This window comes from Athene noctua, chromosome 1 (assembly GCF_965140245.1).
Source record: "Athene noctua chromosome 1, bAthNoc1.hap1.1, whole genome shotgun sequence".
NCBI lineage: Eukaryota > Metazoa > Chordata > Aves > Strigiformes > Strigidae > Athene > Athene noctua.
Window position 1 is genome coordinate 134,296,466 of NC_134037.1, and position 26,409 is coordinate 134,322,874.

The 26,409-nt window shown below is 40.8% G+C and overlaps 1 protein-coding gene across 2 annotated transcripts in view; it reads left to right on the forward strand.

Annotated features, from left to right (window-relative positions):
* Nucleotides 1-26,409, forward strand: part of GSK3B (glycogen synthase kinase 3 beta) — a 153,040-nt gene that overhangs the window by 77,384 nt on the left and 49,247 nt on the right. For both annotated transcript variants that reach the window (XM_074897172.1, XM_074897181.1), the window contains exons 3-5: nucleotides 10,070-10,153; nucleotides 22,706-22,816; nucleotides 25,704-25,834. In XM_074897172.1, the coding sequence (XP_074753273.1) occupies nucleotides 10,070-10,153; nucleotides 22,706-22,816; nucleotides 25,704-25,834 (326 nt within the window). The remainder of the gene's footprint in view (nucleotides 1-10,069; nucleotides 10,154-22,705; nucleotides 22,817-25,703; nucleotides 25,835-26,409) is intronic.

Genomic DNA, 26,409 nt, shown 5'->3' on the forward strand with positions numbered 1-26,409 from the left:
CTTATGCCCGTGGGAGATTGGAACTTACTTGATTAATAGATTAATTGCAACCTGTTCCGGTTGTGATTGCAGGTATAAGTTTCCATGGATGTTGCACACTCCCTGAGGAGTGATGTTATAGGCATTCTTACACTTTATTCCCAGTTGAAGAGTTAAAAATCAAAACATGAGGAAAAATCTGTCTGCTGTTTCTGTGAAAGGAAAAAGACTTTTCCTGTAAGAGTTTTTCAACAGAGATCCTCTGTGCTACCACTGAAAAAGAATGGCTATTATCTCTGAAAGCATAGGGCTGCCTTTTAGAAAATACTTTTCCTTTCAATTATTCTCCTTCCTGCACTTTATTTCAGTGTTATAATGGACTTGAACTATCTCTCAGGTTTCAGACCTAGTTCTATTTTTCTGACATTTATCTTGGGTGCACTGTAATTCCTGCTGCATCTGGACTCACTGTAGATGTGCAGTAGATGCGGTAGAACTGAAATGTAGAACTGGGCTGTTCATCAGGTCACAGTATTTGAAACAACCATTTGAAAATGATTAAGTGAATTTCAGGTTGTGGTCTAGAAGTGACATGCTGGAAATCAATTTGTGTTCCAAGTTTAGTCCTGAGCTTCCTGAGCTGGCAGGAATTTAGAGATGGTATTAAGTCTCTGAGAGGTTCTCAAGCTCCAGTTCCATTCAAAGAGGCAGGGACAAGCTAATGAAGAATTTGGCTACCACCTTTCAATTAACTGCTGAGATGCAAGGAGGAAATTAAAGAAGAATCAGAATTTTTCTTCTGATCTTCCAAGAGATTGAGGCTTGTTGTATGTTATCCTAAGAACACAAACCATTGCTGTTTCCAGTTATAGGAAACTATGTGTAATAGCTGTGTGATGCTCAAGTTCTCTGCTTTGGGAGTGTATCCTGTATTGGCAAGAGCAGGCTGGAGATGACATAATATGGCACTTGCCATTGCTGACTGCCTAGGGGAAGAGTTAGGAAGTCCAAAGCACGTGGTCCCTTTGTGAGAAGGGATGTAATACCTGACTTTATTGGGGGAAGTAATACAATAAAAAGAATGAACAGGATGGGAACAGGGTGAGTGATAGTATCTCACATAGCTGGTGGATAAGAGATGTCATCTGCCTGGACTTGTGCAAAGCATTTGACACTGTTCTGCATGACATCCTTGTCTCTAAACTGGAGACACATGGATTTGACGGATGGACCACTTAATGGATAAGGAATTGGCTCAATGGTCACACTCAGAGTTGTGATCAACGGCTCGATGTCCAAGTGGAGAGCAGTGATCAGTGGCATTCCTTGGGTCAGTATTGGGATGGTGCTGTCTAACATGTTTGTTGGAGACATGGACAGTGGGATCGAGGCACCGTCAGCGAGTTTGCTGATGACACCAAGATGTGTGGTGCAGTTGACACACTGGAGGGAAGAGATGTGCCATCCAGAGGGACCCGGACAGGCAGGACTGTGCAAACCTTGTGGTGTGGAATAAGGCCAAGTGCAGGCTCCTGCACATGGGTCAGGCCAATCCCAAGCACAAATACATGCTGGGTGATGAGCAGATTGAGAGCAGCCCTGTGGAGAAGGACTTGGGGGTATTAGTGGATGGAAAATTGACTGTGAGCCAACAATGTGCATTTGCAGCCCAGAAAGCCAACCGTGTCCTGGGCTGCTTCAAGAGAAGTGTGGTCAGCAGGGCAAGGGAGGGGATTCTCCCCCTCTACTCCACTCTCTAGGGTACTGTGTCCAGCTCTGGGGCCTCCAGCATAAGAAGGACACAGACCTGCTTGAATGGGTCCAGAGGAGGCCACGAAGATGATCGGGGGCTGGGAGCACCTCTCCTGTGAGGACAGGCTGAGAGAGTTGGGGGTGTTCTGCCTGGCGAAAGCTCCAGGGAGACCTTCTAGTGGCCTCCCAGTCCTTAAAGGGGCTACAGGAAAGGTGGGGAGGGACTCTGTCAGGGAGTGTAGGGATAGGATGAGGAGTAACGGTTTTAAACTGAAAGAGGGTAGATTTAGATTAGATCTAAGGAAGAAATTCTTTCCTGTGAGGGTGGTGAGGCCCTGGCATGGGTTGCCCAGAGATGCTGTGGCTGTCCCCTCCAAAGCCAGGTTGGACGGGGCTTTGAGCAACCTGGTCTAGTGGAAGGTGTCCCTGCCCATGGCAGGGGGATGGAACTGGATGATCTTGAAGGTCACTTCCAACTGTGATTTTCATCCAGTACGCCTTTCTGTCAGCTCACTCATTACTGCATGGTTGGGGTTCAAAGCTGTCTAGTTCTTAAGGGGTTATTGAAGTCTAGCCCACATTTGTGGTGGCTGTGACTTTGTGCTTCACTCGTTATTCTAGAGCTTTAGCTTCAAGCATGTTTTTGCCTCTTGCTGCCCCTGTCTGCTCTTTAATTTCAGACGAGCTGTAATAAATCATGGGTTTGCAGGTTGGGAGTGTGCTGGCAGCCCCATCCACGCTTGCCTGAACCCTGCACCTTTGGCTTGCCCTGGCCTGGCCCCAGCTCCAGCCCAGAACACTCTGCCCACTGGCCTCTTCAGGCAGGCCCTGCCAGCTGCTGCATTCAGAGCAGACACTTTTTGCCCTGATCTGTACCTATGCCAGGGCTGAAGGTCGCTGTGCTCAGTAATAAATTTTGGCTAGAATACAGCTGACGCACAGGTTTTGCGCCTCTGACTCTTTTTGGATGTTCACAGGCCAGTGTTTCCGAAACACTTTGTGGTGCAGCCCTGCTGTGTTGCTTCAGGATCTTAATTATCAGATTTTTACATGTGGGCAAATAGTGGAAAGTTTGGCAGCGTTACCGAACTTGGTAGTGAAATGAAGCTGCGTTTGGAACCTTTGGATCGCTTTTAGTTGTGCAGTAAAACAGAGCATGATGTAACTGCAATTCCCCAGCTTGCACAGAAATGCATGCACAAGCATTCTGTATCTTGGACCCCCTGTCAGCTTCCTCTGCTCATCCTGCTTGTATGGCACAGTGCACATGAACTCATTATTCTCATGTTGTATAGGCACTTAGCATTTGGGTTTTCCCTTGTATGAGGGTTGGGATTCCTATGAATGGCAGGCAGAAAAGGTGCAAGGAAGGGGTGGGGGGATGCGAGTATTTAAAGCAGCAATTTTATATTTGTAGTGTAAACTGCTGATGGCTATCACAGATTTATTTTTTTAATTTTTATTTCCCTTAGAGAAGCTCCCTGAGCATTAACAATATGTTCATTAGTATTTATGTCACTAGGACTTTTTGAATGATGGAAGTCAAAGTGCTTTTACAAATGCTAACCCTCAAAGCTGCTTCTGTGCACATGCATCCGTTACACATTGGTAGATGTTGGAGCAGGACATGATATCTGGACTTTCTGACCCATGCATTAGGCCTGCTGGGCTGCAAGTATTTAACAATCGACAATGGACCAGCACTAACTTGGGTGGTGGTGCTTTTGGCATTACAGCTTTTGGTGTGTCATAGATAAATATTTATTTTAATAAATAGCGTTTGTTTGTTGGAATTGTTCTGTATTTCTTGATTAAAGGTCATTATTCAGCAATAGCTTGGCCAACAGGGACAGGGAAGGGATCTTACCCCATTACTCTGCACTGGTGAGGCCACACCTCGATTCCTGTGTTCAGTTTTGGGCCCCTCACCCCAAAAAGGCCATTGAGTGACTCAGGCCTGTCCACAGAAGGGCAACGGAGCTGGTGCAGGGTCTGGAGCACAGGTCTGATGGGGAGCAGCTGAGGGAACTGGGGGGGTTTAGTCTGGGGAAGAGGAGGCTGAGGGGAGACCTCATGGCCCTCTACAGCTCCCTGAAAGGAGGGTGCAGAGAGGGGGGATGAGTCTCTTGAGCCAAGGAACAAGCGATAGGACAAGAGGGACTGGCCTCAAGCTGCGCCAGGGCAGGGTCAGACTGGCTCTGAGGAAGTATTTCTTTGCAGAAGGGGTTGTTGGGCGTTGGAATGGGCTGCCCAGGGCAGGGGGGGAGTCCCCATCCCTGGAGTGGTTGAAGAGTCGGGTTGACCCAGTGCTGAGGGATCTGGTGGAGTTGGGAACAGTCAGTATGAGGTTAATGGTTGGACTGGATGATCTTCAAGGTCTTTTCCAACCTAGATGGGGAAAAAAAAAAAAAGGTTGTATGAGTTTGAGACTAACAGGTGTGCTAAAACCGGAGACTGTCCCAACTTAGATCTGCTGGTGTTGGAAATATGCCACGACTGGCAGGAGAGGGAGACTGGGGCTTTGTCTTAATACGTGTTTCAAATGTAAATGAGGAAAACTGTGATCCCTGTTGACATTTAGCTCTGCTTGAAATTGCTTGCCTACAAAACTGACTTGTCATGGGTGGCTAGCTATTGATGGCTGGTATGAGCAGATTCCCAGCCCAGGCCTCTGTAGTAAAGCCCATTTTGCACTTTTTCCTCCAAGCACTGATTTCAGTGATAGCTTGGGGCAAATACAGAAGGATGTAGGAATTAGCTTTTATTCTGTAAAACGCCTGAGTGATATATCTGTGAAAGGCTGTTAGTTCTGTGAGCCATAGAATAATTTCTGTAATATTTACTTTTGCTGACAGCAAGACAGTGTTGTGTTGAAAGTAGCCTTGTGATTGATGGTGTTTGAAATCCACCTTTGGGAGGAATGGGTCAGGCAGCTTCAGGAATTTTTAGAGAAGATGTGGTAGAGCTTTTAATTTGTGGTCTGTCCTACTAAGCTTAGGATAAACCAGAGATACTATGACTGGAGCTTTAGTAACAATATTAGTGAAAGTATGCTGATCTTGGTGATCCCACTACCCCTTGGTAACCTGTCAGGTGCTCTTTCTGTACCACAGCCAGTTTATGGTGGGTGAGTATGATGGCTTCCTCTGGGCTCTTGAGTGTTTTGTCTCTGTATGTTTTACAGAGCTGAGTTTAGGAAGTCTGGCTCAAATGTGCAAGCACTGTCTCTGCAAGGCATCGAGCATAGCTGTCTAGGATCACATTGAAAGATCTTTGTCAGCATGAGCCTGCTGCCCTGTGCTTGGAGTCCAGACTTTTTCTTGTAGTGGGAGATGGTCAGGGTATAGAGGCTTCTTCCTGCTCTGTGAAAATGCTTTATATCTCTCAAGGTCTCAGCCTGAGTCTGCTCTCTGGGAAGGCTCAGTAGTGCAGTAGGTGAAGGTGAGTGGAGGTGACTAGTCATTCAGGCTGTTCAAGTGGAAGGAATCGGAGGGAAAAAAAAAACTAAACACTGCTGCTTCATCACTGCCTTCATGCCTCCTGCTGGAAACTAGTTTCTTCCCCAGTTTTGCCTGTGGCTCTCTGCTCCGGCTCTTCACGGTGGGAGAACCTTTGCTGAAGAGTAAGAAATGTGGTAGAATGGAGAAATTATGATGTAAACAGGAGAAAGGAGGAAATTGTAAACGTGACATGTACAAGAGCAGGAGGATTGTGTATACTGAGAAATTTGGATCTACTTGTGCTGCTTCCACCCATCTATAATGCCAGAGTCCATGTGATGGTTACCCTTCATTTTCTGTTTTTCCAACCTGATAGAAGAACACAAGATACTGACCTTCAGCATTTGAAGATATTGCCACAAGAAGAATAAAAATTAATTCAGAAATGAGAATAAACTTAAGTTGCTGGCCTTGCTTGATTTAAACAAGAATATTGATGCTGAAGCTGCTTGTTGAAATAGATTGGTAGCTTATCCTACCTTTCCATCAAAAAGATACCCTCTCTTAAAAGGACAAGGCATACACAATATTATCTGTTCATAAGAACCAGGTCGTGTCCTTGGTGTGACACAAGGGAAAACAACAAATTTCTAATTTCTCCCATTTCATCTGCTTTGAGTGTAATCCTCAGAGAACTTTGTTGAGACTTTAAACAGGCATTCTGGAAGGAAAAAAAAAAAAAGCAAAACCCAATGTGCCCTTTAGATAGGGAAACGGAGGAATTCTCTTCTGAACTGGATCCAGGTGATATTTCTACACTTCACTGGGTGTATATTGATAATTTTGTGCCAACATGAGCTGTACAAAACCTACCTTCGTTTGCTCTGGTCCAGTTCAGGAAGTTGCAAGTCTATAAGGCATCATCTCTGATGATCCAGTCATTTTATCCCCTATTGGAAAAAAGGGGGGAGGAAAAAAAGGCAAAGGGTTGATGAATGTAAACTGGCATAGCTCTAGAAATCTCTGTATGGGGAGGGAAGTGTATGCATGGGGGTGATGGTTATTCTAGTCTGTTAGAGCAGATTACAGTAGTGAGGCAGAAATGATCTTGCTTTGGTGGTTTTGTATCAACTGCAGCATTAGCACAGTTATGAGGAATTGGGGTTGTAAGGTTGGAGGGAAGACAGGAGTCTTCATGCATGAGCTTTATTGGCTATGCTTTGAAGTTATAAACCTGATATTGTCTTGGCAATCCTGAACCAAATCTTTAACCTTGATGAGTGACCAGATTTCTTCAATATAATGAACAGATACAGGCAGTCTGGGCTAGGAGAGTTGTCTTCAGAAGTGATTAACAGGGTTTTGTCACATTGGTTTTGCTTCAGTAGGTAGTTAAGGCCTCAAATGCACTCATCATAAAAGCAGTCTTCTGGAGTTGTGTGTCAGCAGCCTCTTGTCTTCTGGATAAAGTCTATTTTAGGAAAGAAATCAAACTGCAGCAGAAACTTGCTGAGTAATCTGCTCATAGTCCCCTTGGTTTGTGGCTTCTCTAAGGAATGTGTGCTGCAGGAGCTCTGTGTTTTGGTGTGAACAGAGGTCTGCTGGGTCCTTGCTTGTGGTGAGGCTGCTGCTGAAAGGTGTTGCTTTCTTTGGTGCTTACTAGGCCTGGTTCTCTCATTCGGTAAGAAAAGTAAACCCTCCTCTTCATGTAAAAGGGTGGGAGAACAGGAAAGAAGAGTAAGTTTCTCTTTGAGTCTTTGACTTTACATCCATGTTTCTTGGAAGACAAAAAAGAGTTAAGGAGAAGCACGAGCTTTACATTTTCATCCACCCTGTATTTTGATCATGCACTGTCAGCCTTTCTCATCAGCATCTTTTGAAATGGTTTTAGTTTGCATTATATTTAGACATGCATTTTCTCTTGTACTCAGTGTAGGATGTCTGTCACTGTTCTATGCACTAAAGGTTCCCTGCTTATAATCTGATGATTCCCCCCCACCCCCACCCAGTGCATTTCTACACTGGTAATTAATAGTCCACATTATAACATGAAAAGTCTGTTATTTATTGAAGATGTATACAGGGGAATACATGGTAAAGCGAGACTACTTGAACTGTTCATCTGAGAAAAAATGAATTCTTTAAAGCATCAGTCAGTCTGTTACAGGAACTTCAGTAGCTGTTCCCCCCCTACATCCAATTTGAGCTTTGTAACTGTTTGAGTATTTCCAGTTTTAACTTTGCCAGGGAGCAGTGATTAGAAGTCAGCTTGGTTTTTAAGATGGCCGAGGTGACTATTTGCCGAAGATGACTGTTGAAATTTGTTTCCTTCTGTCTAGTCAGGGAATGTGAGATGTAGGTTACTGTGTAACTGGTTTGTGAGTTATCCCTGATATTAGCACCTCTTGAAGCACTGTTTGTGCAGCTGCAGCAGATGGTCAGGATGAGAGCCCAAGGAGATGGATCAGAATGGAAGGCTTCAAAGTGAGCACAGACTGTGCTTGTGCTAGGATGAGATACCGGAGTATAAATATAACTTCAGCCTAGTGTTGAATAACTTCTGCTGAATTTTTTTTCCCAGTGTATCCAATCAGCATATACATACTATCTAAAGCACATGAAGCAATAAGCTGACTTAGTGTATATAAGGTTATTTTAAGGAGCTAGTAGAGATATTGCCAAAATAATATGTGCACATTAATGCTTATTCATGTTTCTTCCAGTAATTCCATGAGATACTATTCCCATAATATAGGGATTATTCCCATTTCCCAACCACTGGGAGAAGGGGAGGAAAAAATTACTTGCCTTGCATCATGCTATGAATTGCAGATAGAATTTGGTTGAGGTGCTGGAACTTGCAGTGTTAGGTTTAGTCCTGTAGTAACACTGTTAAGCGCTGTAAAAGCCAACTGGAGAAATTAATTTCTTGTCATAATTGGTGTTTCAGTGACCGATGTGACCTAAAGCCATCCCTACTTTGGCTTGCTAGTTGAAATCTGCCCCAGGTTGTAAGGTCCAGGGAGACATCACAGAGCCAGCAACGCCATGCTGTTTGGACGAGAGGAGATGATAAGATCTTTCTGTTGGTCTGGAGTCTGAACTGTGCCGTAAGTCACAGGAACCCTAGCCATGACTCTCAAAGATTGACTTTTTTTGGTAGCATTTAATAAAGAATTAATAAGTGGAGAACATTTGAGCTCCTGTTCCTACCAGGAGAACGTTCTTCTCTGAAATGCGAGGCATATTGACAAGGTTATGTGATGAAGACTGTATTCCTCTTCCACAAATTCACTCCATGGGATTCCAGGAGATGCATGAAAGCCTCAAAGGTCTCCTCCCTGCTTTCTCCTATTTTCTCTCTTCATCATTCAGGATAGACTAGGCCTGTTTTAGTGTGCACCAAACTGATTTAGACTTTAATCTGTTCAGAAGCTGGGCAGGCTCAGGGAAGGACTTGCTTTCTCCTTAACTACTAGCTGGATAATTGCCAACTGATAATTGTGTGAGATGTCACTCGTGTTTGTAAAGAGCTGGCTAATACTGAAGTATGTTTTCAGTCAGCGGGTGGCAGGGATGGTGGGATTAATGATACTACATCCTATCTAACACTTCTTTTTTTTTTTTTAAGGCTACATGGCTTAGAGGAATTAAAAGCAGAGTTTGTAGCCATGTTCACATTAGAAGCTCCAAGTGGTTCTTGCAGAGTTCCTTAAGCTTTAATCATAGTGATAGACTCTGATACACAGAATGTGAAATCCTTATTTCGACAGCAGCACCACACAAAGTAGGTGTTAGCTTTGTGATTTAAATGTGAGGATGTGTGCTGGCTAAAGAATTTTCTTTGCAAATATTCCTGAAGTTGGCCAGAGTTCATGATGCTCATAGGACCAGTGTATTAGTCTGGTGCATCAGTCCTAGCTGGTTAGGATGCATGATTAGCAACACTGTGATCCAAATAAAAACTGGAATTCCTTCTATTTTTGAAGCTGCAGATTGTAAAGTAATTGAGGAAGGAGAAACAGTGATGTGTAAATGTGACCACAGGAGAAAGGAGTATTGTAGCAGCAGCTGTAGAATGAAGTATAATAAATATAGCTGTACTAATTTCTCTTGCTTGTTTTTATTCATACCTGGAATTTAAATTTTTACTCATTTTTTCTGTTAGGGATGAAATCCATCTTTTGTTTAGGACTCATTTACAATGGATATTGCAGTAAAGTCCCCATTTTTATCATATAAGTAATGAACAGATTGTATTTAAACAGCTTTTTCAGGTTGATATAAAATGGGAAAATTACAATTATTCTGTCTGCCTAAATCTGATTAAACTTTGGTTGAACAAAAGTGGGAACTGAGTTTCCTACTCAATTTCAGGTGCTTTTTGTTGGTACTGCAAAGTAAATGGTACAGGAAATTACCTTCCATCGCAAACCTATTTTGCAGTGTGGAGAAGGGCAGGTCTGTAGGTGGAAATGTTATGTTTGCTTTTACATAGTTTACATTATTTTTACAGTATTCAAGGGGGATAGGCTTTTTGCCTATCCAACCATTTTTGCCTGATATATTGTATTATTGTAGGATCAAAAAATACAAATGGAAAGTTAATGTCATCTTGCTTTTTGCCACTGAAACTTTAGTAAAGTAGGTAATTCTTGGATTTTGTGGTGAGTCTGTGGACCTTTATTTTAGAGGGAAAATGTACTCAAAGATGTCGATGTTCTTGGTGATGAAGTAATTGGAAGAAAGACTAATAAACATGTGGAGGCTGTTGCCTCGTTCCAACTTTAGTTGTTCTTTGGTTTCTTAGTTTTGTCAGCTGTATCTGTATATTAAGGTGTTCATTGCAGTACTCTCTGTGAGAATTTTTCTAATTGTTTGCTTTTCTCTTGTTTCAGAACCGAGAGCTCCAGATTATGAGAAAGTTGGATCATTGTAACATTGTCCGATTGCGTTATTTCTTCTACTCTAGTGGAGAGAAGGTAAGAATGAAGAACAAGGCAATGCCTCCTGGTAACCATGTGGGGTATAACTGAACTGTTTGAATTTCTAGAGGCAGGAGTGTGAAGGTAGTAGACCTGATAATGTTGAGGAAATGCCGTAGTGGTGCCTAGCAGATCATGTTGGAGCAGATCTTTTTTGGTATGGAGGAGCGTGGTCCATGAGGGGTAGTGTTATTAGTATAGCAAAATAGCGTCACCGATTTGGATACGCACTGTCTCTGGTTTTTAATTTAATGGAGCACAGCTGGGCTCCATTTGCATGTTCTGGTGCTACCTTTCCATATGTTCAAATATGTTTTCTAGGATTGAGCATTAAGCACTTTAGATTTAAAGCACTTAGGTGACTTTTCTCAGACCTTGTCTCTGTATGCTTCTGTCACCATTCCTTGCACGTCTGTTCCGTATGCAGGCTGTTTCAAAGCCCAGAGGAAAGAATAACGTATGATTGCGTGATTGTAGCATTTGTGAGAATGCTTATGGTCCAGAAGATGAAGCAAATAGCTGGATTTAATAAATCTCAAGAAGCAGACACTATCATTTATGTTTTCTTTCTGTCCAGGTATAAAGGTTCCTTGGATTTTTTTAAAAAACAGCTATAAGGTTTTGTTTTAATGTGAAGTCTTAACAACTTTCTTGTCTATGTATGTATCAGAATTTTGTGAAGCACGGGAGAATTCCGATGAAATGCACCCCAAGATGGCAGCTGGTCCAACGTCGTGCTTAAAGCAGGGTATTCCATGAAGTTCAAAAACAAAACCAAAAAAAAGTCTTTCAGTCTTTCTGGACCATGTGGGAGTTAATGAGTTAATGTAAGCTGTGAGGTGGGGAAATGGGCTAGATGACATTATGAACTTCCTCTGATCTTTTTATATCTAGTTATAAATATTTATATAAATTACATATAAATACAATTTATAATACCTTTTTTCCTAATTTTTAAAGGCAGGATACTGCTTAAAATTTTTTTTCATTTTTTAAAGCAGATTACATCCTTAGTTGTCTTCAGATGCTGGTACACACGTCCACAGTGCTGTAAAGGACTGAGAGCTGATAGCTGCCGGAAAGCTATTAACTATTGTTGCCAAGAAGTGGGCCAGCAGAATGGGAGAGGCAAGCCACCCACTTCATGGTCTTTGGAGCTAGAGAGGGAGCTGACATCTCCAGGATAAGTTGTTGTTGGCAGCTCACTGCAGCCTTGTGCAATACACATATGGATAATTGGAGGAGTTCTGTTGTTACCTCTCTGAGAGGTGCACAGGGGGTACCTGGTCCTGTGCTTCTGTGCCTCACCTGTACCATTGGAAATTTTGCAAAACCGCTTTGCAGGAAACAAGGAGAAATGTGATTTTTTAAAAAAAATTTTTTTTTTTTTGATCAGCACTTCTTTCCCCTTGCCAGACGATAGCAAGCATTTCCAGTGTTACGTGGCTGTTGCTGTTTTGTTGGTAGTACAGTGTAGGTTTTTTAACTATATTGTGCTCACTTAGCATATAATGAAATATTCCTTGAGCAGCATGAGTACAAGAAGGGAAATGCTGTGAAGAAGGGCTTGGTTTGGGGGTTTTTTGTTTGCTTTTTTAACCAGCTTGTAACTGCTAGAGTGAAGTAGAATTTAATGAGACAAACAGAAGACACCTTATGTAATGGCTTTCAGAAACCTCCTGCAAATAGTGGAAGTGTTAAAACTTCTCAGAACACTGTTCCAAGAGCCTTTGTGTAACAGTAACTTGAGTAAAACTTCTCTGGAAATCTTTAACTTGATGTTGAGCTTGAGACTGGATTTTCCACTTTGCTGTTTCAACTCCGACGTGACTGATTCTTGGCAATGCTAGTTTCGTTTTTAAAAATGCGGTCTCTATCCATGTCCAGCGAAACTTCTCACTGAAGCATTAAGATTTCTTTCACATTACTTTTTTACTCTTCTCTTCATGCCTCTGCTCTGTGTCTTTGGGGTTGCCACTGCTACCCTGTTGCAAAATGGGGGCAGATGGGAACCAGTCCCTAGAGCAAAGATGCACTGAGCAGAACATAAGCAGCATAATATTGCAGGTCAGGTTTCAAGGTCTCTTTGCAGTTCAATATGGAATGATACATAATTGGCTTGCAAAGATTTCCATGTTGGTGGCAGCATGTGAAGATAACTGTGTATGAGTTTGTTGGCTGCTGTTTGGGAAAAGCTCTAGAAAGCAGCAAGTTGGTGTTCTGAAGCTCATCTGGGAAGGAAGAATAATGTTTCTTGTCATGTTTTTGTCATTTTGGGAAGCAATAACATCTTTTCCTTCATATTACCCTCATAATCAAGCTCATTCTTCAGGGATTGGAGAAAAAGGGAGAAAAGTGTAAGGTCCCATGAGGTAACCAGGAAGGATGTGTAGGAGCAATTGCAGATTTAGATGTTAGGTACCCAGAGCCTTATATAAAGTGATTCTTGAAGCCAAGCCCAATGAGAAGAGTAATATAAAAATCTAAGGAACATATAGCAGAAAATGCAGTAGCACAGTGACAGGTGGGGCTTGCAGTTGTTGTCTGTCTTCATGAAGAATTTAGCAGTCCATTGCCATTAATCTGTGTTTATGCTAGTTAATTCAAGTCTAACAGTGATGGGAAAACTTCAGAGGTAACAGTGATACTGCTGATCCCTTTAATGAAATAGTTCACTAATGAACTTAATTTTTATACCTATATATCAAGCAATATCTTGCATAAAGGTTTTCATGCCACTGTGATCACTCCACCTGTTTCTTCCAGCTGGACTGTTCCTTGGACTTCTCCCTTCTTCCCTGGTGCTTGACACCAGTGTCTCTAAGCCCAGAGACTCTTCTTTCTTTGTTGTTGGTTTTTGGTTTTGTTTTTGGTTTTTTTTTTTTGGCCAGTATCTGAGAAGCTTAAGTCTGTCTCAGTTTAGAGGTACCTCAAAGGATTTCTCCAAATCCAGTCAGACTGGCACTCTTTGAAAGCAATGTGCCTAATACCCACTTTAGTTCATTTTAATCATTAGGCATTTTAAGGCACTGGGAAACCTTAAAACTGGCTTTATTCTAGCAAAATGAGAGTTAATTCTTGATTAGAAAGCTGGAAACAACAGAAAAGTGTGTCAAATAGAAAACCAATTCTAAATAACACTAGTAAGACTATTCCTTAGCTGCATCGAAGTTGTAGCTAGTTTGTAGAGATTTGGAGCAATCTGGTAGCTTTTTCTAGGGGCTACCCGTGGAACTGGTTGAAGTGTTTGAGCTCCCTAGCTTTTCTTTCTCCTTGTGATGAACTCTCCTTTTATGTCTCCCATTTACTTAAACTTCCTTTGTGCTTTTGCCAACAGCAATCCAGCCTTAGCAGCATGGAAAATTTGTATCAAACATGGCTTTGACTGGTTTCTTCTCCCTTGTTTTCTGTGATTGGGTGACTCCCTCTTGACTGAGCATGTTTGAATTTGTATTGTCTTTATATAGGTATATCCTGTATTGGGGGCGTGTGTATATATGTGTATGTGCATGTGCACACGTATATTTATACCTCTGTGTGTGTGTACATATATAAAAGTTGTTCTGAGTACTGACTACATATTAATCATGTTTGACTAATGATTTCTAGTTTGTGAGCTCAGAGAGAGCATGTAATATATGTTAATATAACAGTTGGCAGGCTTGGCATTCAGGTTGCTTCTATAAACTATTTCTCCTCGGTTCTTTCTTTTTTTAAGTTTATAGACGTTTGTCAGACCTGTTGGATAACCCAGTTCTTTAGAAAGACTCTTTGTTAAAGAATTTGCCAGAGTAGATTCTGGTTGGGTTTTTTTCTTCTGAGACTGTATGAGATATTTGATATCAGGGCACTGACCTTCATAGTTGTAATGTGCTTTTCAGTACTCCAAAACATGTAATTATAACTAGTGGAATGAATTATAGTGGAAGGAAGAACAAATAATGACCTGAGTTGTATATGGAAGACTCTTTTGGTGGAAGTAGTCGTGTCTTCTCCATGCTGTATTTCTGTGATTTGTGGTTTTCTAGGTAATCCTTGGACTACCGATAAAATGTGTGGTATTATAGGGCTGGTCAACTCTACTATGTTGAATAATTTGGTATTCTACCTTAGGAGAAGGTCTTGAACAGGGTGCCTGCTTTGCCTGTCAGCTTGCCACTGGGAGATCAGACCACAGTAGGAAGGCATACATTTCTGGTTTGATATTTGCTACTTTTCCTGAATTTCAGGGACTGCCTTGCATTTAGCATGATATATTAATGTAAGTGTTGATTTACTGGAGCTGAGTGAGATGGTCTTGCTGCCTGTCCTTTTTAGCCTAAATCTGCTGAAAACCTTTTGAGCTGTGCTCCAAGAGAGGGCGGACATGGACATACCAAATAGTCCCCCTGGCTCCTTTGCTGAGAGTATTCCCCAACGTTTTAGAACATGACCTAACTTCTTAAATCAGCAGCTGCTGAGGAAAATTATTCAGCTGTGTAAAACCTGAAATTACTTCCTAATGCCCCCCCCCTTCCCTTTTTTTTCCCCCCCCCCCCCCACCTCTATTTCTGGTTTAGATCTTTCTTTGTGATATTTCAGGTTTTCTTGTGTGGATGTTTTTGAGTGTTTAATAGTCTGATCGATTCATATCTGTGCCCAAGAGAGGAAGAGAAGTCAGTGGAGAGATTTGTTCCTGCATCAAATCATATGAAAGTAAAGTAAATGCAGTTTTTGTTGATTAATTGCATTTCTGGTTATGTAACTTTTTTTTCCCCCCCTGTCTTTAAGGTGGCTTGGTGTTCAGAGGAGTCAAAGCACATATGGAAGCACAGAGATCACAGAGAGGCAATATGTTGGCTCTTTTTTGGAGGCTGAGCTGGCCCTTCTGCATGCTCTAATTGATTTCTAGTCTTACATAGCCTTAGTTTTAAGGGCGTGCAGCCAAAAGTCTGTGCAGACTCAGGATGGAAATTTACTCTCATAGACTTAGACCGAGGTTTAGAATAACCATACAGGAGATACATGTTGAGCTGCATCTATAAGCTGCTGTGCACTATCTCACATGCGCTTTGGCAGCAGTGGATTAAACTGCAATGAAGAAATTTGGGAGAAGGGAGCAACTGGCTGAATTGCAGGTTTGGGTTTTGCTGAACAGTTGGTGTTTCTCCGGGTTCATATCCCTGTTAGGAAGAGAGAGATCCTCCACCTTAAAAGAGACACAAACATCACCATCCTTTCTTGTGAGAGTGTTCAGATGAGTCCTTGCATAATGACCATGCATTCTGTTCCCTGTTAAAATGGAGTACTTGTAGTCGAACTTAAATTAACTTCTTTTTTTTAAAAAAAAAAAAGTTCTTGCGCAAAAAGTTCAGTTAACAGAGCCTTAAGCCCAATTTCAAATTCACAGAGCCTGTGTGAATGTTTTGCACCAGCCTAGTAATGTGCTGAAGGGCCATCACTAGAGATGAATTTAGTCACTACAATCCATTTAATCCTTGGCAGATCTGCTGTGCTGTCAACAAAGGAGCAATTAATGCCAATTATGAGGAGTTTTGTGATGTTGGTATCTCTGTAGTCCTTGCCTGAGGCCTGCCAAGCTCATTTCAAAAAGGGCACCAGTCATCAGATAATCATTATCAGTTACTGCTGTTAGGGCTCGCAACATGCTGGGAATTTCCTTAGTTGTAGTTATGAGCAGTCTCTGGTTTTGAGTAGGTTGTGTTAATAGAAATAGCAGTTTTGTCTGTCTGCTGTAGGGCTTTGAAAGAGCAGAGTAGGCAGCACTGGCTAGATCCTCAAGGTGGTAGATGCATGCATTGGAAATGAGAAGCTCCCGTGATTTCTCTCTAAACCAGTGAACCATCCAGTGCATCTGGTTAGTCACTCTTCTGTTCTCAAGTTATTTTTCTACCAGCTCTAGCCACTACTCTCATCTTCCTGTGTTGGATGGCTATTAGGAAAGTAGTTTGTATTGCTTGTCCTGGGGCAGGCATATAGTTTGAACCATCATAGTGTATTATTTTGCCTAGTTTGCTGTCATGGATATATGCCAATTCAGAAATTTCTATGCAGTCTGAACCGTAGTGTACAGTCAAGAAAACAGTGGATCCCCAAAGACTGGGTTTTGTTTTCATGGTAGGGTATGCAGGACAGGCCAGTGATCCCAACGTTATCAGTTAATTTTCACCTCCCAACAGAATTATTGCCAGTTTATGGCAGGGTCCCTGCTTGGGAGCTGAGGTTCAAATATCCACACATCACCTGTGTCAAAGATCACAAATCAATCCCACCTTTTAGATGTTGGGTAGTTTTTTCTAACTTCATAAAAATACTTGTCTTTGGAAGTACAGCTAAAAGCTTAAAGACTTTACAGGGCATAAAATAAGAATCGGCAGGGATTCCCCAGTTCTCTCCATGAGTGACTTTTCTCTTTACTACAGTCTCTTTAAAGGGGACAGAAAATGCCATCTATTTTTTTTTTTTTTTTTTTAATGAAGGGGGAAGGCTTAGTGCATCACCTAAGAATGCAGATTCTTTCAGTAATCAAACGTAGACAATGCAAACCAACTGCCTTAGAACAAGACCCAGGAAAGTTCTTAAATCTGAATTCTATTGAGATGCTTGACTTCTGCCCTTATGCTACCATCACAGCTGACCCAGCTGGCAGTTCCTACCTACGTCAGACTGTGTTATGTTGAAGAGTAATGAGCATTACAGAACAGTTTGGTAGGTTTTGACAAGTACGTATAGGAACGCAGGTCTTGGGACAGATCTCAGTTCCCAAACTCAGTTATGAACAGTGAGGAAAGGAGATGTTTTGCCCAACACTTGCAGTACTAATAGGAAGTAACTGATATCTTTCTAAATGCTGAAGTTGAGTCTTCAACTGCTCTTACCCCCTTGGAGTTAATCTGTGTGGAACTGCAGCTATACCTCTGGGCTTGTGGTTCCTTTACTTTGGTGGCAGCCACAACTCTGTTTTGAAATACCTGTGGTTGTAAACTGCAAGTAAAAACAGGCACATGTGGCCACTGGATGTCACCATTCCTTCATACAAATAAGGTCAACTACAAGATTTTTTTGCATTTTCAAAATTTTCTAGTGTATCGTGACTACTCAGTAGTTAGATTAAGAAGGCTGTAAATTCTCACTTCATCTTTGCAAGCCTGCCCAGAGTCTTTGTATCTTTCATGTACTATGTCAGCCTTCAAGGTAAGACAAGGAAGGTGGTTCTTTCAGGGTGCTTGATAAGGATGTGTGAAGTGTGTGCTGGTTGTAGCTTTAAGAAAAAGTAAAATCACCTTTTTTGAATCTAGGGCAAAAACTGTGTGACTTTGAACCTTGTATGTTGTCTAAATCTGGGTGGCTAAGTCAGGGTGAAGGGCACATTTTACCTCATGCTGACACTCTGGTGTTTAAATAATGCACTCTGAAAGAAGGCATAATCCACGTGTCATGCTAAAATCTGTCGTCTTGCTTTCCAGCTCCAAGTTAAATCCTTCAGCGCTTTTTGACAGAACCCTTGAGTAGCTGCCATCCTGATGGTAGCAGTTCCTTGTGTAGCACGTACCTCTGAAACATCATCAGCAGGGTGCTGTCATATGGCAAAGAAAATATGACCACCTTGAGTAAACTGACTGGCTTATTTATCTCATATAGCCCCAACACTGATGCCTTGGGATAATTTAAATAAGAAGTGCATTCTGCATATTCCTTAATTTTAGGTTTATCGTTTATCTGTGTGCTTTTAGCTTGAATAGGCAGGTAAAATAAGTTTCTTCAGCGTTCAGTTACACATTTATTTCTCCAAATGCAAAGTTAGTTTAAGAAACTACCATGTTGTTCATCTTGTTGCACTCATACACATGATCACATGGACTTGATCTGAAAAATAGCTTAATTTAAATGATCTGGGATTTAAAAAAAAAAAGGTATAGGAGCGAGAACCTATTCACAAACCACACCAGAACCATCACCACCACACTGTTACTGATCTGCCAGGAGATGAGAACAGAAATGAGCATGTTCATCACTTTTTCCAAATGCTGTTCAGTAAATTTAGTCACACACAGGGAGGAGTGTCCGCGATAGTTTCTTAACCTTTTTATCCTATTACTTGACACTCAGAGAAATTCTCCTTTAGATCCCAGGTATTTTCCGTTATTCCAGATTCCAGGTACTCTTCAATATGACATATACTTCAGAGTACGCCTTGTGATTGTTTTTTTGTTTTGCCTTCAGTCTGGTTTTTAACAGCTGTGACCCCGCGGGCTTCTAACACTGTGTTGGTGGTAAATAGGAGAGGTAGTTGGATTGTGACTGACGAATGTTGATTGCAGTTTTGTAAATGCACCTTGTAAATGTAGTGTGTGTGATATATGAAAAAAAAATAGCAAAAGCTGGTAGTTTGTTGAAGTGGGGAAGGATCACAGAGAAGGAATATTTACTTTCCCTACAAGAAGCAATCTGGAAGAGCGAATCTTTGAATTCAGTAGCGGTTACTTTTTATTGGCTACAGTTAAGTTCAACTGAATGGTGCTTAAAACAGTTTACTTGTGTGGGTTGAAGGAGAGAAGAGTTTTAAAAGTGGAGTTTGAGACCTTCATGAAGCCTTTCTTGTGTCAGTAGGGCAATGTTTTCAGTTTCGTTCAGTCATCAGCCACATAATATGTAATGCTCATGTGCTAAAGTAGTTGTACTTGCAGCCTCTTTTATCTCCAATTTCTGATACAAAATAAAAAATAAGTTGCTAGAATGTTTTGGCTCTTGTGTCCCAGTCTTGCTCGTGCTTTTTATTACAGCTTAGTCTGTATTAGTATTTACTTACATGAAGTGTTTCCAGCCAAAGTGAAGTAGTGCCTGAATTGTTGGTTGTTGGGAGGTGCAGAGTCAGAGTGGTTCAGTGGCAAGGCAGTGGTTATTTTTCTGTGGCTTGTTTTGGAGCAGTGTTTGTCAGCTGAAGATTTGTCTGCCAAGTGACAAAAAGCAGCTTCTACACTTGAGGCAATTGCAGGTACCTGAGCCGCATTGCTAAAATCAAAATCCTAATGAAATACATTGATCCTGTATTTCAGGATCTGGCTTCCTGCCCTTCCCTTTTTTTTAATTTAAAGACTACATGGTCATAACCTTAGCAGCAAGCACATAAGAACATGGATGCACATAAACATTTGACCTGCTGAGCTAATAATCTATTCAATCCCAAGATCTGCAAGGAGAAGCGAGTTCTTTAATGACATCTTTTGTTCGCTTTCCATCGTTTATATAAAGCAATCTCCTCTGGACTTTTCTGTTCTCTGTAGAGGGATTTCAGAGGTGCTCCTGATGGTTAGGTTACCTTGGTTTGTTCCCAGCCTAGCAATTTTGAAACAGCAGTGTGGAAACAAGTCATGTGTGGAATATGTGGTCAGGTTTGAAAAAGGTTTCCTGTAATGGAAAGATAAGCCTCGATCTTCCTGCTTGATCCTCAAGCAGTTGTCCTCATTTGGCAAGCTCTTTGAGCTAACCCTGTTTCCTATTGCAGTACATCTGGGTCACTGGAAAAATATGTGTTTAGGAGGAATGCATGAGGTAGGCAAACCAGGTTACATCATCCTCGGAGCTTGTCAGGCCATGACTGCTTTCTAGCTTGTCCTGAATCTTGTTCAGGGGAATCCAGGTAACTTGGATGTTATTTTCATCCTGATCATGCTCACAGAGAAGGATGAGGGCTCTTGAAAATTTTGAGTGTTTGTCAGATTTGCGCCAGGTGACATCAAGAGGAGGTAGGTCAGAACACTTGAATCATCTTTAATTCATGAAAGTAGTCATTTAGAGCACTTCTGAAGTGTCAGTTGCCTGTGGTAAGAGTGGAATGTGCAGCTACTTACATAGCCAACACCATAAGCCTTGCCTTTATAGTCGCGTATTAAAGTTCTGGGTACATCAAAACTTGTTTGTTGGCTGGGGGAGAGGTGTTCATGTGCCTTCATGTTTTAGCTGATAATGTGTGATACGCATTTATACAGCAGCAATACCATGCAAAACCCATGTTGTTTGTTCAAGTACTGTGGATAGCATCAGAACTTACAAGCATTGATGGTCAGCGCAAAACCTCAATCTTTTCTATTCAGGTGACATGAGGGGATATTTTGTGCTTGTGTCATGTCATGCCATTGATTTAGTCCCATTTCCAACAGAACACAAAATAAAAATAAAAATGGAGGAGAAGAAAGCAAAGGTGGTACAAACTAGAGTTCTGTAGTTCTTGAAACACACAGTTGTGAAGTAGTATAGACAGCGTTTAATTACCATATATATTACTGCTTTACATGTCTCCTTTTGTACTATGAAAGGATAATGAAATCACTGTACTCCCATTTCTACTCATTTTTTTTCTGTGTCTCTAATCACTTGTGTAAATCATTTTGATACACGGAACATGAATCCTTGAATGACAGTAACCAACCTCAGTAACAGAGTACTCTCTGCAGTGACTTGTTACCAGTAAAACTTTCCCATCCTCTGAGAGGCAAGCATTATATATTCATCAGGTTGTAACTACACTGACTCAAATAGAATTCATATTCATGAGACTGTTTTCTTTCTTGATGTACAGGTTGCTTTACCAGGCATACATTAACTTTGATTTTTCAAGACATTTATTTTCTGTATTTTATAATTAATACCTTGAAAGCTATGACCTAGGAAGAGATGGTGGTGGATTTTTATTGGCTTGAAGTGCAAGTCAGGGAAAGAACAACTTCCCTTGTTGCGAAAGGGAAGGAGCTGTCTGGTATTTCCTCTGCGTTGCTGGTAGTTGTCCCTCCTTATCCATGTCAAAAAGTTTGTTCTCCAGCCTGGTCTCTGGATTCCTTCATGTTGTTACCTCATTTCTGGGATGGCACTGTGAAAGACACCAGCATAGGCAGCGTTCTGGAGGCCGCTGCTCCCTGTCTGTGTTGCAGAAGTACCATAAGAGCAGATACAAGTTAGTGGGCCGTTGCCGTTTGCTTAGTGCTGATACTATTGCTACTGTCACTTAAGCAATGATTTTTAAAAGAGCACCTTTTTGTAGGGAAGAGTGATGTAGGCAGGGCCTTGAAAGGTGACTTGGCATATTAGGAGATACTGGTGAGAGCTATTAAAATGTCCTGAAAATACAAGCATTTATTTTCAAAAAATGGTGAGCAGAGCTCTTGAATTCCGAGGCTTCAACAGCACACAAAACCAGCAGTTCTTTGCATATTTTCTAGTCAAGATGTGTATTTCTGTGTGTGTTACCACATACCATTTCTTTACTCATTGGAGACTGCTACTCTTTGAGGCAGGACAGAGACAGGTAAGGAAAACAGAGCACTGTGAGAGAAACACACCACACTCAGTGCTTGAAGTGACTTGTTAAGTCACAGGAATATTGATACAGGGATGAGATTTGGATTTGGGTATTAAGATACATAGCCAGTGGACCTGCTGACAGGGGACTCCAGTTGAAGACCTCAGAGTGTTCTATGTATTGTCTTTCTCTGTAGAAAGATCTAGCTGCTATACAGCAAGTGCAGGAGAGGTTGCTTCTGGTTAATTCACCTAGCTTTCAAAAATAATTTTTCAGGTTGATATAGTTAATTATAACCCGCCCCCCACCATTAAATGTGTTCACAGTCCTGATAGGATTCGCACAGAAGACTGCATTAAAATATCAGAAGTCTTTTTTTAAGACCTGTTTTACGGCTGAAAATTCTCAGTTCCACAATTAGGCACTATGTGATTATAGTACTTTGTCATTTAATTCCTCTTTGTTCTTTCTTTCCTTTGGTAATATATTCTGTAACAAAGTACCTTATTATAAAGCTGCTTTTGTTTTTTCTCTTGTTACATTCATACGGACCTCTAACCTGATCCTAGATATTAAAAGCGATACTCGAGTCTTTGTTTTTGGCTGCTTCTGTTTTGCCATGAGTAAGTTCATATGTTTTAAGTTGGAGATAACTGGAACATTAAAATACATATAAACAGAATGGTTACAAATGTTAACACTGGCTTACTATCTATGAATGGTTATTATGTATTATTAATCCCTGAAGGGTTAGGAATTCAGTAAAATCAAAGTAACATTTCTAAAAGATGCAGGATCTTAAAATTTTTTTTGATGTGTAGTTGTTGAGGGGTGAGTTTGGGACTTTTAAATTTGCTTTTTCTCGGTTTTGGCGGGGTAAGGGACTAATGAGTTAATAGACTGCTTTAAATAATGATGCAGATGTCACCTTGAAATATCTCCTAATGAAAATATTAACTGGGCAAAACGATTATATCCTTGTCCTCATTTATAACCAGAAAATGCCTCATGTTGGAGACCATATTAATTAACGTGACTTTAAACGTAAGTTTGACTTGTGTACTAATACTTAATGCAAAGCCTAAAGGAAAAGCAGCTCGGTGGCAGTTCACACTCCCACTAAAGATGTGTGCTTAAAATGTCCACAAGCTTTCTCATCCTGTTGACTTCTCTGAATACTTTAATTGTACTTTATGCTTCAAATCTGTTGCTGATATTTTTTTTTTTTTTCCTTCTTCTCTGTTCTCTTTCAGAAAGATGAGGTGTACCTCAACTTGGTGCTGGACTATGTTCCTGAAACAGTATACAGAGTTGCCAGACATTATAGTCGGGCTAAACAGACACTCCCTATGATTTATGTCAAGGTAGGTATGATCGATGTGGTTAGATGAACAAGGTTATTATAAGAATAGACTCCGTGAATGCCTCTTTTCTGACATAATTAGTTTTCTGAAATTTTTAGGAGCACATACATCTTGAGGCAAGAGGGGGAAAAAAATGATGATAGAATGCTGGAGGTTTAAAGCAAGCATTCCCTATTTCTCACTTTATAAAAATCTTGGAATGGGTGGGGGAGACTGTGGGGGGAGTGTTTTGGCTTTGAAGCAGCTTAGATAGAGACTGTCACCAGCCACATTAGTAGCTTTGGTTTCCTGAGATGATGGAGACACAATAGTACAAAGGTCAGGAACTGAAAGAGGTTGTCAGGAAGAATAATGTTCTCTTATGTTATCTTCGCCTTTTTGTGGCATATGAGTTCACGTGCTTCTGTTGTGGGCGTGTTTTTGTCCTCACTTAGAACGCATTGTCTCTTGTCTTGAAAAGCCACATAAGGTAAGATGCTTGTGTGCACATTGTAGCCTCAAAACCTCACTTTAAGTTGTCTGCATCTTTTACAAAGTGGTTAAAATGAATAATTTTTTTTTTTTTTTTTGTCAAACATGGGACCCATCAGGGTCTCATAGTTCCATTTCACACAGTGTGGTGACCACAGTCCACACAATAGTGAATGATCGCGTTTTCCCATGGCATGAACTTGTTAACATGGCATCCAGGTAACAGTCAATGGAAACTAGCAGCAAAAATTCTGATTTGTATTGATTTCTCCAGGTTCCTCTTTAAAACTGTAATGCTTAACATGAGGGTGGTCTTATAAAAACTTCCATTTAATTGAAAGAAGATGAAAGTTATGGAGGTGAAAGCTACAAATAGTAATTATCCCAATAATGAAATGTTGTGGCATAACTGTATATGCATAAGTTGTAAATGGCATGTCTCTGCAATAGCCAGCACTGATACCTGTTTTCAAGAAATCACAGAATTTTATCATCTGGCAGTAACAATTTGTACTGCACGGTCACTTTGTTTCGTCTGTTGGGTGGAACAGCATGTCTTCAGGTTAGATGTTCCTCAAAATATGTTAGCTTAGCTTTTGATAAATTGTTTATATATCTTTTGTCAGTACTCTTGTCCTAATTGCTCTTCATTATGGGAACTTGGGAAATATTGTCCTTAGTTACACTTTGAGAGAAAATTCTGTTTCAACACTTTGATCTTGCTGGATGCTTGGGACTTTCCGTTCCAGGTAGCCTGCAAGGCTGTTATTTTTCTGGCAAGGCAAGTCTTTCTCATAATCCTGTATTTAAAAAGATCGTGTTACCTTGATGTCATTAAAGCTTTTGCAATTTTTCCAGACATCTTGGCTACGCAAAGTCCAGATATGTTCACTTCTTATTGATACATAGGCAGACAGAGAGCTACTCTTCCCAGGGTAACAAAGAGGCTGTTAAAGAACTGCAGGGAAGCTTTTCTAGTAATGTTTTTGTTAATTTTTATTTGTAACTTCTAACATGCTGTAAGAAATTATTGGAAGTTTTGGGTTTGCTGTGTGGAGATGAAAGGCATACCTTCTAAATCCTGCATGCGTTGACTTGACTCCTCAAGTAAGAGCAGTCTTTTGCATTATTTTGCAATACACTTGCACAATACATAGTTAATGTGGCTAGGACAGGCAATTCAGAAAACATGTTTGTTTGCTTTTCTTTGTGCAGAGTTGTGGTTTTCAGAAACAAATATGAAAGCTGAAGACCTAGAGCCAAATTTCAAGTGATTCTCCCCCTGCTCCTATCTTCCCTGCCAAACAAACAACAAAAAAGGGAGAGAGAAAGTGTAAAGACAAAGATAGTGGTGAAAGTGATGTAAACATGACCTGATATCAATATCTAGCAATTGCACTCGGTTTTACAGACTGTTAAAGGTGAACTGTAGACAACGTGCTTAAGAAAATGAAAGCGTGGAGGTGCACCTCCGGTACAGTGTTCTGCCTGTAGCTTGATTTTAAATAGAAACTTGTAGGGGACACAAGAAAGATAGCAAATAACCTGACAGCCTGTTGTCAACCTTGAAACAGGGCTGCTTATGCCTTTGTAAGTGTATATGCTATACAACCCTGATTGTATCCAGCACCTCTTTATTCTTCATAGCCAAAAGTATGTAACTCCAGCAGCTGGACATCCTCCCCATGCCCTACAATCTTGCCTTGTGAAGCCCTTGGCTTTGTAAAATCTCCCCTTGATGTATTCATCCTTGCTAAGGGGTTAGCCAGCCTTGGAAAGGGGGCAGAGAAAACTCTCTCTCAGCATACTTGTTTGCTGTGCCTTGCATAAAATTATTCTGAACAGTTGTTTTTGTCTGCCTTCTCTTTTTGCCCAGAGATTTTAAATTAAAATGAGTCTGTCCCTTCACCAAGAGAAACTGGGAGATTCACTCAAGTGACAGGCTGAGACACTACCATAGTCCTTGGGCAATGTGTAATATGTTGTTAATAACTTCATCTGCTAAAGGATTTTCTTTGGGGTTTTGGGGGGCATTTTTTTTTTTTTAATAACCTGGAATACTTAATTTCTGTGTAGAGGCTGATTAAAAAAGCAAACTGAAACACCTTTATTTTGTTTATGTTTTTTATGACTACTGTTATTTATAAATGTTGAAAAGCTGGCACAATTTTTTTTTTTGAATTGTGCTCATTTTTGAAAGGAAAAATGAACAAATTTGAACTGCATGTGTGGGTATGTGGCAAAGGTGGGTGAGGGGAGGTATGCATATACCTTGCCCATCTTCATAGCACTAATATACATTCAGCAGAGTCTTTGAATTATTTTGGTTTTCTTCTAATAAGAATTTGTGCTAAATTAATTCTTTACCCTGTTTTGACTGGGAAAGCATGCCTTATGCAGTGTTTCTGTGTTCCAGTTGTACATGTATCAGCTGTTCCGGAGTTTAGCCTATATCCATTCCTTTGGGATCTGCCACCGGGATATAAAACCACAGAACCTCTTGCTGGACCCTGATACAGCTGTTCTAAAACTCTGCGACTTCGGAAGGTAAGCGCATCTGTGGCCTCAAACCTGGTGAAAAGAGCTTCCTTCAAAGTGAACGTGGGTGCAACTTTGCAAAGAAATCCTTTGTGTTCCTCAGAAGGGCTTAATTTGTAGTTTTGAAAGAGAAATTACTGATATTCTATTTTCATCTTAAAATGAGTTCATGTGAGAGAGGAGGGGAAAAAGAGCTGGGAAAGGATATCAAGAGGGAGGGAATCTGCCTGTTATTTATGCAGATATCAGAAAAATAAAATAAATGCACTGTCACATAGGGAAAACACTGTGCCATGGAAAAACGCAACCAGATATTAGGATGAGATGTGTTTGGGGAAGAGAAAACGGGCACAGTGGCATAGTAACTTAAAAAGGCTAACGTTACACTTTATTAGTCTACTTGTATATACACTAATTCACTTAATATTTTAAATACCATTAGAGGCTCAAGAATCAGAAGCAGCAGTTCTAATTGAAGCTCTTAAATAGTGGACAGTTGTATCCTAGTTTCTGATAGCACATTTATTTCCAGTATCCATTTAAGTGAATCACCCTTAGAGTCCATCCCCCATCTTAGAACTGAT